Genomic DNA, 19,561 nt, shown 5'->3' on the forward strand with positions numbered 1-19,561 from the left:
GCAGTGAGGACGCCGCTGGGGACCCGAGCGCCTCGCAGCCTCGCCATTGTAGAGGACCCAGCTAGCCGCGCTCAGTCCAGATTGTGCCCCCCGAGGCGGGCTGGGCGCTTTGGCGGCGCAGGGCACCAGCTGCGGCCTCCAGCCGGGCACCGCGAACAAGGCCCAGCGCGGGAGGCGGAGGGCTGGACAGGTTGATGACCAGATGTCCCAGACTCAAGCCTAGACAGTTTTCTGGGAGAAAAATAAAGCCAGACCCGTTTTCCTTTTCGAAAGCAAACCTCAGCTCCTGGCCAGAAAGCGTCATAAACAAGCTGAGCCTTAGAGTGCGGGGGAGGGGAGAGTGACTATTTTCCTGCTCTTTATCTTCCACTGTCACTTCTCTTCATAAATGGCTTTGGTTCCATTTTGGCCATTCTTCCTACCCCCTCCGTGCCTTGGATCAATTGTGTTTCTGCTCTTACGTCTCTTCTGGCCTCTGACAGGTACACTGCTATGAACTCAATCACAGAGAACCCCAAGTGGGTTCAAGCGAGAGGACACCTGGGGGAATCAGGGAGCCCATGAGAAGTTGCGCTTGGCACAGAGCTTAGGGGCACCAATCCATTTGATCAAGGCTCTTTTTGAAATTTCAGCCACTCTGAACCGACTGTGTTATATTTACAAAAGGGGGACCTCCCTCACAGTTCAGACACAATGCACTTCAACTCACTTGATTATCGATACCACTTTCTGTGGGTTCCCAAGAAATAAACACGTGAACCTGCCCTTGAGCCCACCTTTGTGGAAGTGGACATCCGAAACACCTCAGGCTCTTGCTAAAAATTAACGTTAGCTGGCCTTGAGAAGAACTTGGTTTTGTATATGTACAGAGATCCTGGAAGACCCAGATGCTCCTGGACCAGGCAGGTAACACTTCGGATAGTGAAACTAGATAGAGCTTTCAATACCCCATACTTCACTCTAAGTAGGAGATGTGGTTCCAGGGCTGTGTTAGTGGATGGGTAAGCAGGGATGCCTACACCCTTTCAAAGGCCTATAGCATTTGTGATTTACCAAACCCAGTCTCACTAAGTGAGCCTTGGGTGCCAGGCTGCCACTAATGTAGAAGACAGGTCACTTTAGAAAATCTTAACCTTGACTAGTTTCAAATTTACCAAGAACTCAGGTTTTTGCTTGGGAAGTTTTTGATAAGGTTCTGAAATTACGACCTTCTTTAACATGTCAAATGGGAGAAAACGGTTATGAGGATGTGGGGAGTGAAGGAAAAGTCACCAACACTCTGTTGCTTGCTCTGTACTTATACAGCCATGAGAATCTCTCTGGGGATTAAGTAGGGAAAGGACTTTAAATCTCCGTGTTGAGAATAGCCTTTGGATTTTACTGAAACTTTCCTCTGAGAGGACTTTATGGAAAAAGTAGATTAACTCGGACTCAACTCAGCATTATCTGTGAAATAAGCCATAGAGCCTTAATTTATAAAGGAAAAAAATCATATATCACCATAATTATTGAGTATCAGTTTTAATTCAGCCAAAGAAAAAACTTCCACTAGCTTTCAAACAATATTTTTGGTGAGAGGTGGTTGGCTGTTAAAATTCTGACTACTTAAATACTTATCACATATCCTAAATAAAACATACTAATCTATCACCATCTTTTATAAAGAAGAACTCACAGACAGGCAAGAAAGGCTCAGAATACCTTATTTCACTAACAAAGGTGAATTTAAGCTATTTCCACTTTTAGCTTCTAATCTCTAAATTAAACTGAAACCAAAGCAGAACAAAAACCCTTAAAAAATATCTTCACCAGGAAGGATACATGCTATCCAAGAATATTTACTTGGGCCCCTATTGTTTTCCATACCTGGTGTTTGCAATATGATGAGAGTGCTTTATCATTACCATTAACAGACAATGGTCTGTAGAACAGGTCAAGGGTTAAGATTGTGTGAAAATTGCCATTAGTCAATTTTTTTCCCTATTAGAAAACTGAGTACATTTTAAGTTTACTTAGAAAATGGGAGAAAATACTAACTAAAGCACTGCTTATATGCACATGATCTTATGCTTACATTATGCTGTCTTTCTCATTTGCAGTGGTAACTTATAAGGTCCTGTGGTTGAAAGTTTAGTGGAATTTGCTTAACACTCATTCTCAAAAATGTTCTTTTAAAAAACAAACAAATCTAAAATTCCTCCCTTTTTATTTCATGTCTATTTCTGAGATCCTGAAATCTTGCTTTTAATGAGATACATGTCAACACTTTTCTGTGCTTCTCACTTAATGAGGTAGCCACTCATTCATTAATGGCAACCATATTAAATTTGTCAAGTATTATCACCTTGATTTTTCATGTATTAAGACGATCTTAAAATGCAAAGGGAAACATCTTTGTGTATCAATTCTCTACCACTGTCAAATGTTATTCTGTCAATTTCACCCAGTGCCAAAAAGACTTCATGAGACATAGACTGTAAATGTACTTTATTTTGTAAGCAACAATCAAAATATATTTGTGCTACAGATTTATTCAAATATTAAATGGGAACTTAACAAAATTTGTCCACTTTGATGTATTCTTGTAAAACTTTATAATATGCAAAGACCCTGACTAAAGAAACAGAAGTAATTGCACAACTGAGACTGGAGGTGTTACAGGGCTGTAAATGATGCCAGATGTCTTACATTTAACCAAACACACCTTCAGAGGTCCCTTGATTTTGAGCAGTAAGAACAATAGAGGAATATATACTGCAAGTATCACTACAGCTTTTTACATTGCTTTATTTAAATACAACTGTATCCAACATAGCCGCTAAACACTGAACAATATTTGAAGTCATAAGTACATCCACATGTTCCTCCAAATGACGCTTGGGATCCTAGAGGGGGGAAAGAAAAAGAAATCACATTATTTATAGATAATATTCAGATCTCTTTTTTAATAGCTGATAAAACTGGTAAAGTCATATCAAAGTTTCTATGTTTGAGAACTTTAATTTTCCTAGCATACTATTAAAATCTGAGAGTTTCTGAATTTATTAAAAAGATATTTGATCAAATAATTAAGCTACACAATGAAAACCTGGCATAGACAATCCATGCTATGACTCCCTACCACAGAATATGAAAAGTAACAAGGAAATCTTTAAAACCTCAAACATCTGACTTGAAAAAAGAAATATATGTATAAATACATGTACATGCTTGAGTACATGTATATGTTCCCTGCCACTTATAAATATTATCTAAGGGGTACTTTATTTAAACCAGATATATCAAGAGTTAAAAATTCTTTGTGGATTCAATGTGCATGCTCTTCATTCCTTTCACACCTTGGCAGATATCAGGATGCTATATAGTTTTAATATTCTAGGAATACAGTTTAAATTATTTAGAAAAAAAATATTGGCTCAAAAGTTATTGTTTATGCATCACAAAATTAAATTCTAAAATTAAAAAATCATATCTTTTTATTGTATCATAAAATAATATAATTCTTGAGCTTAAATGAAGTCTAATCTATTTTATAAAATAGCCGAGCTAAAAAATGAAGCTTAAAAATGAGTTGTAGTAAAATCATTTAAATAAAAATGTTCTATTTATATTCTGTGTAAGGCTAAATGCAGTATTTTAGCTGAATTTGAAAGTTTTTAAACAGAGATATACTGCACATAATAAAATACATTAAATATAAACATTATTTTCTTGTGAGCATTGTTAAAACACTAACAACCTCTCATTTAAAAAAAATGTTCATCACTGGAATTATTTCTTGGCTATAGTTTTCTACATCAAAATTTCAATATGTTGATTTTGTTAAATAACTCGATACACTGATTTTATTAAGTAAGTAAGATATAGAACATACTATAAATAATTTCAAGTGACTAGACTACAAAACCAATTTTTTTTTTTCATTCCAGAAATAAGTGTTAGGGTAATAGTAGGTGAAAATGACTGACTGGAGAAAAGACATTAGGTGTTCATTTGTAAATATTTTTACTTTTGCCAGAAATTTGGACAAACCACTGTTCTACTTCTATTTTTTAAAAAATATTCTGGTGATCAATAAGTAATTTTAAAAATTTTACCTGTATTTGTTGCTGTTAAATAAAATCTACATTAATATACAAAATTAAGCATACAATCAAATAAATAATAATCTACATAAAAATGGTTGGAAATTCAACAGTGACATTAAACATTTCTATTTTAGAAAGGTTTAACTGTATCATAAAAAATACAGAAACTGCTTTTAAAAATCGAGTTGTATATAATGAATAAACTGTCACTCAGGAACCATTTATTAGAAAGTTATGGAATTCTAGTGTATTTAAGAGTTAATAGTTCTTTAAATCTAATATGTAATATTAGATCACAACCAAAGATAAGGATGACCATATAACAGAAGATTAGGAAATGAGATAAACTATATTTCACCTTTTTTATTGTTGCTATTTTAAAATTATAAGAGTAAGAAATGTAGTGGAAATTGATGATATTTAAATCAGAACTTTGCCCCTATTGCTGTGTTGGAGTAACTGATTTTATAGTGAATTGGTTACACAGCTCCCTCAGTTATCTATATTACTTCTTGTGGCAGCTGGGTGATTCTTAGACATTTTCCATCCAAGAATGGTCCTGGCCCAAACCTACATAGCTTATGAGATGTGATGGGATCAGAGCATATGGTAGGATGGCTGAAAGCAAAGACAGCTTAGTGTCTTGCATCGGAAATATCAGGATTCTGCCAACATCAGCAATATGATAACCATGTTCCATGAAATGGGAAAAAAAATGTAATCAACATTCTTTAAAAACAGTCTAATTAATCTGTAGATTCCTTTAATTGGTTGATATGCTCCCTCACCATCAGATAATAGGGACTAAATACATATATTTAATCTCAAAAAAGAGCAAATCTTTAAAACCTTTTCTCTTTACTCTGTATCTAAGAAATGTAAGTTTTCTCAGAAACATTACCTAGTGATAAAATAATGTTAGGTGCCACAGAATCAGTTCTAATTCATAGTGACCCCATACATAACAAGTATATGTATAACAAAGTATAATAAACCCTGTTACATATGAAGTAAACCTATAATTTTATTATTTTCATTTATTTATAGTAATATTAAAGGGAGCAGTTGGAAAAAACTCCAACTCTAACTAAGGATATAAGTTTCCTAGTTTTATTTAGAAAATTATTTTCACTGAACAAAGTATTTCATAGGTATAATTTGTGACCTACTCTTCCATAGATGGCAGATAATTTGTATCCTAATTCAGAGATTTAAAAATCTGCATCATATTCACCATGATAGAACAAAAATGTAAATAGAAAACAAAACAAACATACAAAATCTGAAATAGTTTCCATTCTACAAAAGCATGCTACTATGTGCCTGCTAACCTATTTCACTACCTCACCTGCTTGCCAACATTCTTTATTGCCAGCTGTTCAGGTGTCATCTTATCTTCTTCTTCTACAGCCTGTAAATGAAAGAAACAGGACATAAGTTTCAAATTCCAAATAATTTTCCCCCAGTGTAGAGTAATCACCAAAGATAACAGTGATCATAATTTTCACTAAGAAATTATTTTATTTAAAAATGTACAGAAAATTAGCAATTGTGCCAACAGTCAGAATAACTTGTCAGTTAACAAAAACTACTACCACCATCCTTTAGAGAACAGACTTAAGAAATATGTAAACGGCATTGAAAAGATCAAAATTAATTACTCACAGGTAGCATTTAAACCAGTTGGAAACTTAATGATGTAAGAGTAAAACCATAGCCTGGAAGTACCTGGGGCAACTACATACAGAACTGCGTACCAAGTCCCAGTCTATCTTTTCTGTTTTTGTTTTACCCTCTTTTCACAGTTCTTAATCACCTTACCACTTGTTTCGTCTTTTTGCCAACATAATCTTCATACTTACACCTATTTAATTTCAGTAGTAGTAGGGACCAAAGGAGCTAGGGACTTTTGATTTAGTTTTCTGTTATCAACTGCACACATTTAAGTCTTTAAAGTAACAGTCATACTTCAATGCACAGGAGATTCCTTGTAATAACGCTCACAAATCCTCTAGTACATTCTAACTAGATTATTTATATGATGTAAATGGTACTTTAAGCTCTCTCTTTAAGACTTTAAGGGATAGTTCAGACTACTTAATCACTTTTTAGCTTTTAATATTTTTTTTTATCCATTATTATTTGAATCCATAGAGGGTACTAGTTCTTGGTTTGGGTGGGTACAGGGAAACCATACTATTCCATGTGAGAAATCCTTATTAATCATGAAAAAATAGTAATTTTAAACATTTCCAACATGAATAAAATCACTTCAAATTTAAAAGTAATCAAACAACACAAGCAAAACCACTTTCTACATACTATTTCTAGGATTAGCTACAAACTCTAATGTGTATGATCCTATATTTTCTAGCACAGCAATTACAAAATAATTACATCATTTAGATTAACTACTGTCATAATTCCTATTCTCCAGCAGCAGCAATGCCATGAAACTTTATCGAGAATTCTGATTTTCCATGCTCAGTTGACAGGTTAACAATGTGAATCCACTAGTGGTGAAAGATGTGGCTATCTATGTGGAGACAGACACATAATCCCAAGTTTAAGGAAACTTAAGAGTCTGGGTAGATAGTCTTCTCAAGATAGAACTGCATCAAGTAAACTCCTGGACTATTTATTTATAGCATAAATGGAATATATTTACTCCTAATGATCACCAACCTTAAGAAATGTCATCACTGAACTTAGCACAAAGAGAGTTAAAAAGGAGGTGAGATCAGAGTAAAGAAAGCATGAAACCAAATCCCAATAAGGGTTAGATTTGGATACTCTAAATTTAATAATCTCACAGCTGCCAAATTTCTTCATGTGTGAACAATGTACATGTAGGAAAGGCAATCATCAGACATTTCCCATAAACTGGGAAGTTTGGCTGCATTTCACACCTTCTTAATAGTTTTGTAAACAGAGAACTTGAAAATGAGCAAAGATGGCAAGTGTCTAATTTTATAAATGGACAAACTATCTAGAGAATTTTCCCCAAAAGAACCTGCCTAAAGAGAAAAGATGGTGAATAGTATTGTATCTACTAATTTTGTATCTTCTAATTATTAGGGGATACTTATTTACAACACATCATTAAGAAATAAATTTATGACTCATAAACCTGAAAGAAGGAAAAAGTTACTAACTCTCTAAATCTAAAATCCCCTGGACAGAGAATATGTTCATTTTTTTTAGAGTTTACTTTATTCCTCTTATTCTCCACTCATTATAAAAGTATTTCCTAACTGGGAAATTACTTCTATCAATCTTTAATGTTTAACATCCATAGGAACACATCCGAAATTTTGAAATTACTTTCACAAATTGTGACACAATACTTCATTAGCTGGAAGCCTCTGGATGGATTGATGAATGAAACAATTCACATTAGTTTGGAATCCATACTCACTCAATGTTAGCTGTTCTGTGAAAATGTTAACAATAGTACATTACTGGAAGGAGGCAAGAGTTTTGGAACTTGGCTCAAAATACTAATCCATGGACAAAATAGTTATTAGAGAGTTTATCTAGAGTACTGCAAATAGCAAAACTGCCTGATATACAGTGATGCAGTTCAAGAAGCATTTAAATCACAAATCTTATTTTAAAAGCTCTAACTCAAAATTTGAAAATCTTTTTTATAATTTACCACTTTACCAATTAGTTTTTCCATTTCCAATAATTAAAAGAGAGTTCACAAACTCTTTGAGAAGTGCAGATGGTAAAAAGTACTCCCAGCCATAGATGCCATCTGGGAAATGAGGAGCAGCTGTAGATTTAGGCATATTCTAAGGTTGCAAACCCCTATGACAAAAGAGTAAGCACATCTCTTCCATTCTAAGATACTATTCTTACATTAAAGCCCTAAATATTTTCCCCATCTACTCAAGCCATTTAAAATCTTAGTAAAACCAGTTTGCCTTCATTCATAGTTCTACTGTGGCTAGTCACCAGGAAAAAAAAGAAATGGTAGTGGTAGAAACAAATGAAATTCAGGCACAGGCAGTGTCCTCACTCGGGAACTTCTGTGTTTATGGCAACTTCTGTGATTTGGCGTCAGAATTTGCTTTTGCATCCGTGCGCTTCGGTTTACTCAACCAACAAAAAAGCACTGAAAATGTTTGTGGCTATTCACACTAGAAACGTTTTTAACAGTTTATCAACAAAGACCCCCAGATGGCTATCCCATCATGCACGGTCTGCAGAGTTCTAAGAAATTCTTGGAATTTGGTCTGTTGTGTGATCATAATCCCCCAAATGTACCCTCTATCTTAAAAGTATTTCACTAAACCCATTAACACCATTTTTTTTCTTCTGATAATGGTCGTGTTTCTCAAATACACCATTTTGTTTGCTGTTTGAAAACTATGGATTGGATTTGTGGCACTTCACCAACACTCCTAGGGATCTTTACCACTTTAATTGCAGTGGACGAGGCTTCTCTGAGCTTCTGAACACTCTCAGAGCTACTCAACACCTGCTTTCTATTCCTTTAACCTTCATTTTCATGATTCACAATAGGTTATAGAAGTAGAGATTAATTTTAATGTTATTGATGTGGCCACAAGGCAGTTAAAGTTGGTGTGCCAATCTACTAAGAGAAAAGTTAAAGGCCTTTGCAAAGGAGGTTTGCTGGTGGAGTGGAGTGTATTCTGGCACTTATCAGCAGAGCCAGAAAAGCTTTGAAGCATGGTAAACCAAGTTTGGCCCAGGAAGCGTAAGGGGCTAGAGAGACTTCCCTGTGAAATGACTGAAAAGAGACTGTTCTTACTAAAAAATTGTATCCTGTGAATTCCTGAACCTTAAGTATAACAATTAGTCCCCTAATAAATGTCATAACCAGAGTGTGGTCTCTGAGTGGATGGCCAATGCAATACATTTTCAGTGTCAAGGGATGGTAGTTGTTCGAACTGGTAAAAAAGCTAGAGAGAAGAGGTAGGTCTGACCACTGCTTTATAGGATTTGGCCTTGGGTTGTTGATCTTGAATTTCCTTTCCCTTGGTGAAGTTACAGGAGGAGGCCTGAGACTCCCTTTATTTTGTTATCTTTATAAATGGCCTCTCTATAACAGAAACAGGAAAACAAAATTGAACAATAACAAAACACTTAAACTATCTGAAAAAAAGTGTAAGAAGTATGAGTATGAAACGTATTTTACTACCATCAGTAATTAAATATCAACATACATATGCTTTGACAAATACTAATTTATTGAATCCTTAAAACCTCCCCGTGAGGTAATCTACATTAAATATGAAGAAATTAGGAACTATCTCGAGGTGCCATATGTTAATTTCAGCAATATTTCCATATAAGGAATTTTTGGAACTTCTTTTTTAGAATAACTTACAACATTCTAGTATATTCTGAGCAAGTCCTTATCAGTAGAATTTTCATCATTCTCATTCTCTCTCTCTCTCTCTCTCTCTCTCTATATATATATATATATATATTCAAAATCACTAATAAATACTCACTTTGAGTAAGACAGTTTTTGCTCTCAAGGAATTCATATGGGAATATGAGTTATACTTGTATATAAATATCACATTATAAGACCTAAAACACTATAATATGTACAAGAAGCAATGGGGGAAATGGAGGTAAAGAAATACACCTGACTTTGCCTTGTAGGCAGCCTAGAGGATGAGGCTGAAGATGAAGGCATGAAAAAAAATACAATAAGAACATATCATATGATACGTAAGGGTTAACAGAGAAAAGACTGGAGGAATGGACTGGCTGTGGAATAGAAAAAGAGACGAGTCCAAAGTTTCAAGTCTACATGAAACCTAGGAAAAGAAGAATGCCATTAAGAACAAAATGGATAGAGGGATCTGTGCTGAGAAAGAAGGAAAAACAACATTGTTTATCTTGGAACAATTACCATTTGAAGCAACTGGGCCATGCAAGTAGAAATGTCTAAGAATCAGCTAAAGGAGATAAATATTTTAAGTGAAAAAAAGAAAATGGGGAATGTGAAATCACTGTTAAATGAGGAAAACAAATAAAGGGAATAAAAATACAAGAAAAGAAAAGCAAAAAGGCAAAGGCTAGCTAGCAAAGGAAGCAAAGTGGCTGCTACGAAGTCAGGAGCATGTGTAAGGCCATGGAGGTGAGACAACACAAGGGCAATGACAGAAAAAGTAGGCACGCAGGAAAGAAACTGGTCTAAGAAAGGACGTCAGTCACTTCTTAACTCCATCCCAGAGGTTATACCTCTAAGAATACTGGAGGCTTAAGAAAAGATCAATGACTAAGAAGGCCACATTCTGTCCACTTACACCTAAAGAAAGACAGAGGGCACAATAAGCCAAGATGGAAAACAGGTGAAGGCTAACCAGAACAATACAAGGGGAACTGTACAAATTTAATGTTAATGCCACCAAAAAGAGGGTGGTGGCAACAATCTGACAGCAGCTTAACAAGATTAATATTAATTAATGACTAGTTAACATGAAAGGATTAGCTACTTCAGATAAATTATATTTTGGGTAGGAAAATTCATTAACTCAACATTTATCATTTAATAGGTAGTGTGTTGGAGATGAAATGAGGCTAGCTGTAAAAACAGGAAATCAAGCAAGGATAGACTGATAAAAGCATTCTATTAGAAAATAAAATAGCTCTCATCTGGTGCATTGGTGAGTGAAGGTTAAACCTGAATGAAGAAGCAGGAACTGGGATAGTAATATAGAGCCAAGAGGATTGCTTAAGACCAGGAAGAAAGGAAGAACACTAAGGTCAAGTTAGAAAAGCTGAAATTATTCATTCAGTATTAGTAACTTTGGCTTATGAGCAAATAAGAGAAGGAACCAGGATGCAGTTAACACAAAAGGTTTAGTATTATCCCAGGGCAATGAGAAGTCAAATATCAAAGGCTTCTTAAAAACAAGGTAGTGAAATTTTTAAAAAGGCAAACATTATTACATTTACAATGTTGTACAAACAGCACTCCCATCATTGCCTAAAACTTTTTTGGAAACCTACTCTTCGCATTCTGCCTTTTCTTCAACCTCAGCCAATTATTATTCTTTATTGTCTCCATGAATGTACTTCTTTCCTAGAACAGTATCATACCCTTTTCTAACTTCTCTGCATAACATTTTCTAGATTCATCCATGTTACATCAGGTATCAATACTTCATTCTCTTTTCTTGTTGAACTATACAGATAGACAGTCCCTTATATGTATATTGTTTCACGTACAAGTATTTGTTTGACTCCTTACTTCCAATTGGTTGTATAGTTTGTATAAGTTGTTCTATAAACCCCAAAGTGCCCCTTCTCTGGTGGTTTGAATCTGTGAGCAGCTCCATGGGAGAAAGATAGGTAATCTCCTTCTGTGTGATTTACAGCTTTATAAACCTAGTAGAGGGTCAGGTATGAGTTGGTTCCAACTCAATGGTAATGAGTAAGTAAGAAGTAGTCTTGCATTGGGTGTAGATTTACATTTCGCTATTGATTCAATGGTATCCAACAACAAAGACTAATGATATTAAACATTTGGTTTTTGTTGATTTTTAAGTTCTTTTTATATTCTGGAATCTAGATCTGTACCAGCCTATCATATCTAAAATAGGTTTTCCCTATTTTGTAGAGGCGGGAGCTCTAGTAGCTTTGTGGTAAGGAGTTGCCCACACCTCTAAAATCAGAAGGGTCATATCTGCCAGCTGGTAACAGAAGAAAGATGGGCAATCTCCTCCCATACGATTTACTGTTGATGAAAAGCTGCTGGAGGGTCAGTTATGAGTTGGTACCAACTCAGTGGAATATAAATAACATTCTGTAGTCTGTCTTTCCATATTCCTGGTTGTGTCTTTTGATATAAACCAAATTTATATTTTAGAAAGACCAAGAGACCAACTAGGAGTTAAAGCAAAGTTATGCAGGAGGTCCAGGACTTTCAATCATAGGGTCGCCTGCAGCTAGACAGCACTTAACAACAACAACAACAACAACATGGTGAGTCTACTAGTTGCCTATCTGATATCAATTCTCAGAATCCTTCTTTGTAAGGTAACCTCAATTTTATTGGGTAGTAATACTCACAGCTAAAACACCTAATCCAGCTCCTAGCTAGGTGTGTTCATGCCACTAAGTTTTGTTTTAAATGTAATCATAAATGCGGGGTGTGATTTATGGAAAGAACCCTAAAATCAACCTGATTTAGCTAGATGGCATCCTCTTTGCCCTAAGAATAGCATGAGAGGGTATCTGACCTCTAACTTCAAAAAAGAGTTTGTGAAATGTAATGGCATCAATCACCCCAGGTTGATTTCTATGAAATTGGACATACCTTTACCCTTCAACCCTATTAACAATTCTGATACCAGCTGTCCTCCCACAGCATTCTCTACTTTCTTACAGGATCTGATAATTTGTTGCAATGGCCACACAGAACTTACAAACTACAGTCATAATAATTATGGGATTTATTAAAGAAGTAACAATTCAGGATGAGAAATTACTCAAAGTATATTTCTTCAATCAGGAAAACCTTTTCTCAACTGTGTCTCTAGGGAGGCCTCTGTCTGTCCCTTTGCATCTGTCCTCATTAGCAAATGTTACATTACAAAACTCTTTGAGCTCTGCCAGTTAACTGCCCAGAAGCACCATACTCTGTCAGTAAGCTTTGGTCCAAAGGCACACAATACTAGCTCCATAAGTCTTCCAATTTAATTCCACCCAAAGGTGCCTATAAGCACCCAACTCTACCAACAAGCCTTCTGGCCCGAGGGGCTCAGCTTTCTTGCTCCCGGGATCAGGGAGCCTGCTGTGTATCTCTGGCCATTCTCTTGGTTCTGCTGCTCCTAGTTCTCATCACTGCTTCTTTCTGTCTCTCATCTCCTGCCTCTGGTGCTACAGTTTTCTCTGTATCCTCCCACCCCCATTTACTAGATCTAGGAGGTTCTCAATACAGAGAGGCTTAAAGCACATACTCTGCTCCTGGCTCTTGTTGCTTGCTGGTAGTAAGATCTCCTCTTCCTGACTCTAAGATAACTCATATTAAGCCTAATGGGATGGCAAACTAATCCCCTCATTAGAGTTCTATACATCTTTTCAACATGGTTTCTACACCCAAAAGGGTGCCATATATCTTATATACATTTTTAGCAAGTTATCCAATTCCATTGGTGAGCTACAAACACCTAAATTTATATAATGGGACTCATTTACTTGGTAATTACAAACACTATGAACTCAAAAGTTCCACATTAAGTAATTCAGTGCACCAAACTTTCTGTTCTTCCTGCTAACTGGGACTCAGAGGGGATGCCTTAAAATAAGGAAATCCTCTTGAACCATGAGATGGCCCAGAAGTCAAAGTCAGTATAAGAAACATGGAACAGAAAGATAGAAGGAACATGAGTGATGACTCTGCCATGTCATAGTGGCCTAAAAGTACAAGATAAATATGTTTTGATCTTATTTAAATAATTGTTATTCTAACAAAAATGACTATATATTTACTTCTTGATACAGAAGTAATGTAAAACTGAAAATTCATTCTGGATTTGCAAAGTATAGAATTCCTCTACCTCAAACCTTAGAGGTGACACTGATGTCAACTAAGCCTGTTGACATCCATGGGAGATAAATAAGTGAAAAATCACCTTTGAAAATGGGAAGTGAAGGTCAAACGAGGTATTTTTCCATACTGTCTGTACAATTCCAACAGTAAGTTATAGATATTTAAGTTAATATTTAAAGAATTTTACTTTTCATACTAAGTCTTTGCAAAAAAGAGCAAGCAGGATTAAAACATTACATGTATATTAAAAATAAAAAATATAACAAACTGGCTCTAAAAATGCAGTATCAAATTATTTTGCCACTGTTGTTGTTGTTATTAGGTAATGTCAAGTCGAGTATGACCCATAGTGACCCTATGAAAGTTAAGAATACCAGAAGAATATCTGTTTATGCTTTAGTAACTATGCAAAGGCATTTGACTGCATGGATCATAACAAGTTATGGCTAATATTAAGGAGAATGGAAATTCCAGAGCACTTAATTATGCTCATTCAAAACATAGACCTGAACAAAGATGCTGTTGTGCGAACAGGGAAAAGGTTTAAAATTAAGAAGGGAGTGTGTCAGGATTGTATTCTCTCTCCAAACCTATTAAATCTGTATGCTAAGAATATTATTTGGGAAGGTGAACTCTATGAAGAAAAATATGGTATCAAGATGGGAGGAAGACTCATCAATAATCTGAGTTATGCAGATGACACAACCTTGCTTGTTCAAAGTGAGGACTTGAAGTACTTGTTGCAGAAGATCAAATACAGCCTTCAATATGTTGAATTCAATGTCAAGAATTCAAAAATTCTTACCTATTTTCCCACTACTGACATGTTTTCTGCAAATTTAAAAAAAAAAAGAAATCAAGAAATCAAAAGACACTGGGAAAAGCTGTTTTGAAAGACCTCCCTTAAAGTGAAAAAGGGCAAGGATGCCAATTTGAAGACTAAGGTGTACCTGACCAAGACAAGTCATATCCAGTTGCTTTGTACGTAAGTGAAAGTTAGACAATGAATAAAGAAGACCGAAGAAGAACAGATGACTTTCAACTGGGCAAAGAATATTGAATATACACCATGAACTGACAAAAGAACAAATCTGTCTCTGAAGAAGTGTAACCAGGGTGCTTTTTAGAGGCAAGGATGGTAAGCCTTTATCTCAAATACTTGGGACATGATATCAAGGGGTGCTGATCCTTGGAAAAGAACATGATGGGAAAAATAGAAAATCAGTAAAAGAGAGGAAGACAATAGACAAGATGGATTTATACAGTGACAATAAAGGCTTTGGGGGTAGCAGACATTGTGAGGATGGCACATGACAGGGCAAGGTTCACATCTGTCATTCAAAGGGATGTCATGTGTTGAAGTTGACTCAATGACACTTAACTATGGGTGAACTTTTTAATATGCCATTTGTCCTTTCATTCAGGGAATTTTCTAACTCATTTGGCCAGTTTATTTATTTCCTAAATGACTGTTTTATTGGAAATCTTTAGGTACTGTAGATTTTTAGTTAACAGTGCAACACACTATGTATGGGCTATGCCACCACAACTCCTTTTCATTCTAAGTTTTTGGATATTAGCCCTTTTTTTGTTATGAGGTACAAATAAGTTCTTTCTGCTTGACTCTTAACATTGGTTATTATTTTGATTGTGGATATACTTTTACTGTATTTTCTAAATTTAAAAGCTCACACTGATATTCTTACTAGAATTAAAATAACCCTTGGGAAGCCTGACAGCAGCTCTGTAATACTGAGTCACCCATTTGGAAACATGGTGTGTCTTAATTTATTCACAAATGTTTTAGTTTCCTTCAAAGAAGTTATATACACTATGTATTTTAAATCCTTGAAACATTTTTTTTTTTAAATATTTATTTAAGGACCCGGATTAATAAGCCACAGCCAAGTTAACAAAATTCACTGCTGGCAAGTCAGAACTAACCCACTTGACAACCCCTTGTTGGTTTTGGAGCCCGTGATTTGCACAGGAGGAGAATGTTCAACTTTTTTTCCTCAGAACTTAAGCTCCTGGTGGATTCAAACCACCAGAATGTAAGAATTTTTAAAAATTAAAAAAAAAAAACCCAGCCAAAACCTTGAGTCAATTTTGACTTGTGTTTACCCTGCATCAGGGTTTCTAATGCTATAAATCTGTATGGGCAGAGTAAATCCTTGAAACATTTATTCCCAAGTATTTTATAATTTTGGAAGTTACTGTGAATGGACTTATCTCTTACATTGTATTCCAATGTAACTGGTTCTAGCCTACATAATTGAATTTTATGACTCTTGTTATTGCTAAATGCCTTTGAGTCAGAAAGGCCTCTCCAGCAGGCTTTTGAAAGTAAATCACACTGGAGTAGACTATCTTTCACCTGTGAAGCAGCTTTGGGTTGGCAGCAATACTCCTGAGGACTAGGCCACCAGAGCACCCTAACTGTAGAATTGTTCTGTGTTGTCGAGTCAGAACCAAGCCTCCAGCAGGTTTTAAGAGGCAATAAATTGCCTGAGAGGAGATTGCCCATTGTTCTCTCACAGAGCAGCTAGTGGATTTGAACCATGTGCCTTTGGAATTGCAGTGCACATTCTTACCACTAGGCTAGTACAGCTCCCTACTAATACTAAAATCTAACAATATTTACTGTACCCTAGCTTATTCTCTTGGTTTTTTTGTTTGTAATAAGATCATATTAAAATAAAAGATAATGATAATAAAGATAAAAATAATGTAGTCCATGTCCTCAGTATTTTCATCTCATTTTGCTTTTCTTATCACACTAGCACAAAGTTTAATATAGTTGCTGCAAAAACCAAAAGGTATTAGCATAGGCATATTTTTTATAATTAATAGTATAAAAGAAATATTAGTTAACAAAGTTAAGCGGATATATAAAACTGCAAGATCTCAGAATGTACAGGACTACATGTTAAAAAACAAAGCAAAATTTTTGAAGTGTCTATGCTTGTCTTAAGATGCTCTTTAAAAACTTTTTTTTTACCTGCACTTTGATTTACAAATATATAATCTAATAGTCACAATTTCTTAAAAATAGCAGATGTATATTGGCATGAATAAATTAGGAGATTTGGAATAACAGAGCTATGCTTAGAGAAGATAAATTAATAATCAAGCAGTATTTCTGTGCTGAAGTAAAAATTGGGAACTTGGTACATAGGAATTTAATTATTTTCTAATCTTCTAATTATGACTTAACTGGCACATGACAGTAATTTGTATAAAACATTAATTAAAAAGAACATTATGAAGAACGGTGGTGTTAACTCTTTGTTTTCATAAGTATTACCAAAAACTATGCTCTTTCAATCATAGAAAGAATTACAACCCTGTTTGTACTCCTTGCTGTTATAACTTACACAACATTTTCATTTTATAACCAAACCGTACAAGTTTTGAGTACTAGAAAATTTTAAAATAAAAAGCAGGAAAATATTTGTGGACAGTTATCTCCTGACAGTGGCACCACTATAAGTTTAAACCTGTAATGTCACAAAGGAATGGAAAATAGTTCCTTGGCTTTTGAGTAATTTTTACTATGTTATTGTGTGCTTGTGACTCACAGTGACCCTGTGTACAACATCTCTGAATCCTGCTCTATCTTGAGCCAGCCTCATTGTCTCTGACACACCTACGTCATTACCCTACTCACTAAACCAATCCATCTCATCCAGGGTCTTTGTTGCACTGTCCCTCTACCCTTATAAGCATGATGTCCCTCTCCAAGGAGTGGTCCCTCCCTGCAACATGCCTACGTATGACAGATGGAGCCTCAGAATCCTTGCCTCCAAGGAGCGGCCTGGCTTCACCCTCTCCAGGATGAACCTGTTTGTTATCCTAGCAGTCCATGGTATATTCAATATTCTTCTCCAGCCCATAAGTCAAAGCCATCAATTCTTCTTCTGTCATCCTTAGTCATTGTTCAGTTCTCTGATGCACAACAAGTAATTGTGAAGATGATGGCCTGGATCAGGTGTACCTTAGTCTCTAGACTGACACTGTTGTTCTTCAGTACTCTGGAGAGGTTCATGACCGCAGATTTTCCCAGTGCAATTTGTCTTTTTATTTCCTGGTTGCTTACCAACAGAATGTTGATTGTGGAGCCAAGCAACCTCAATCGCTTCTCCAGCTATTGTGATGCTGCCAATCGGCCTAGTGGTGAGAATCTTTGTTGGTTTTTTTTTAAATAATTTTTTATTGTGATTTTAACAAAAGTTTACAGAAAACTTGGATTTCCATTTATTCATTGTTGCACATTTTCCACCCCAACCCCCAATTCACTTTTCTCTTTAAAAATTCATTCACTGTTGCACAATTTACTCCCTCCCCCCTCTCCACCTTGCTATGCACCTCTTATAGACTACTGTAATGCCTAATCATAATTCTTTCTCTCATATGTTCCAATGCAGTGTTCATTATTTACCCCTTCTGTTCTTAGTTTACCCCCAGCCTCCAATGTCAGTCCTGTTTTACAACAGTGACACTATGTAGTATTTGTCCTTTTGTGACTGAGATATTTCACAGCATAATGTCCTCCAGGGTCACCCATTTTGTATACTTTGAGTTCCTTGCTATTCAGTGCTGCATAGTATTCCACCGTGTGAATGTACAACACAGCTTTTCTATCCATTCATTTGTTGATGGGAACTTGGGCTGCCTCCATCTCTTTGCTATCGTGAACAGTGCAGCAATAAACCTGAGTGTGCATATATCTGTTTGGGTGGTGGTTCTGGTTTCTGTAGGGTATATTCCCAGTGGTGCAATTGCTCAGTCAAATGGTATTTCTATTTCCAACTTTTTGAGAAAGCGCCATACTGCCTTCCATAGTGGTGGCATCGTTTTACACTCCCACCAACAGTGAATAAGGTTTTCAATTGCTCCACAACCTCGGTAACATCTGTTGTTTACTGCTCTGTTGAACTTTGCTATTGATACTTCATAGTTCTGATTTGCATCTCTCTGACAGGTAGGGATTTTGAACATTTCTTCATGGGTGTATTTGCCATCTGAATGTCTTCCTTGGTGAAGTTTCTGTTTATATCCTGTGCCCATTTTGCAACTGGGTTGTTTACCTTTTTCTTGTTGAGATGGAGAAACTTTGTTTTCTTGATGTTGAGCTTCAATCCATGTTTAAGGTTGCAGTCCTTGACCTTCTGCAGCAAAAGCCTCAGTTCCTCAACCATACCGACCAAATTTTTTTTTTCATACTGACCAATTTTTAATATACAAACGTGTAATTATTAAACATGAAAACAATTTCATCCCCTTATGTAATCTCTACAGAATAAATCACTAAACTATTTGAGTATTTCCCTTATAATCTGGCACCAATGAGCAATTTCCAGCTGGGACACTGTATAAATCAAGACATGTTCTTCGTAATCAAATCAGATTCTGCAATTTAGTTTGTGCTAATATCTAAACACTTGGTCACTTGTATATACTGTTTCTTGGCTAACATTTGTTTTGGTAAGATCTTTTTAATGTAAAATAATGTTTTTCAGTCTTACAACCAATATTAGTTTTTAGCTATGACTCTAAGACCTCAACTATTTAGTTCCAAATCTGTAAATGTTTGTTTAAAACTGATATGCTTCTATCCATAGATAAGAAAGTTGGTGGTATTAGTATTCTTCTAGCCACATTGGTAAGAAATCTTGAATTCATCTTTGATTCTCTTTTATCCAGCTTCAAGTATCTAACTAGTGCTATATTTTATTTACTGACTGACTCCTCCATTACCACAGCCACTATGATAACCAAGGCACTCAACACTTTTTGTATGGACCCTCCAAAATAGAACTGCCATTTCCAATTTCTCCTTAGCACAGTCAAATTATGTTCTAAAATCAAGTTCTAATATTCCAAATTCTGCTACCTGCCCTTAATCAACTTTTAAAAGCTCCATATC

At 35.6% G+C, this 19,561-nt stretch overlaps 1 protein-coding gene across 1 annotated transcript in view; it reads right to left on the reverse strand.

The window, feature by feature from the left end:
• Window positions 1-2,470: 2,470 nt before the first annotated feature.
• PSMD14 (proteasome (prosome, macropain) 26S subunit, non-ATPase, 14) overlaps window positions 2,471-19,561 on the reverse strand; it is a 123,421-nt gene continuing 106,330 nt past the window's right edge. Inside the window, exons 10-11 of the mRNA XM_006879364.1 lie at window positions 5,437-5,499; window positions 2,471-2,885 (exon numbers count right to left, since the gene is read on the reverse strand). Of these exons, the coding sequence (XP_006879426.1) occupies window positions 2,787-2,885; window positions 5,437-5,499 (162 nt within the window). The 3' untranslated portion in view covers window positions 2,471-2,786. The remainder of the gene's footprint in view (window positions 2,886-5,436; window positions 5,500-19,561) is intronic.

Source organism: Elephantulus edwardii, unplaced genomic scaffold, assembly GCF_000299155.1.
Source record: "Elephantulus edwardii isolate Elephantulus edwardi_28Jun2011 unplaced genomic scaffold, EleEdw1.0 scaffold00003, whole genome shotgun sequence".
NCBI classification, from domain to species: Eukaryota; Metazoa; Chordata; class Mammalia; order Macroscelidea; family Macroscelididae; genus Elephantulus; species Elephantulus edwardii.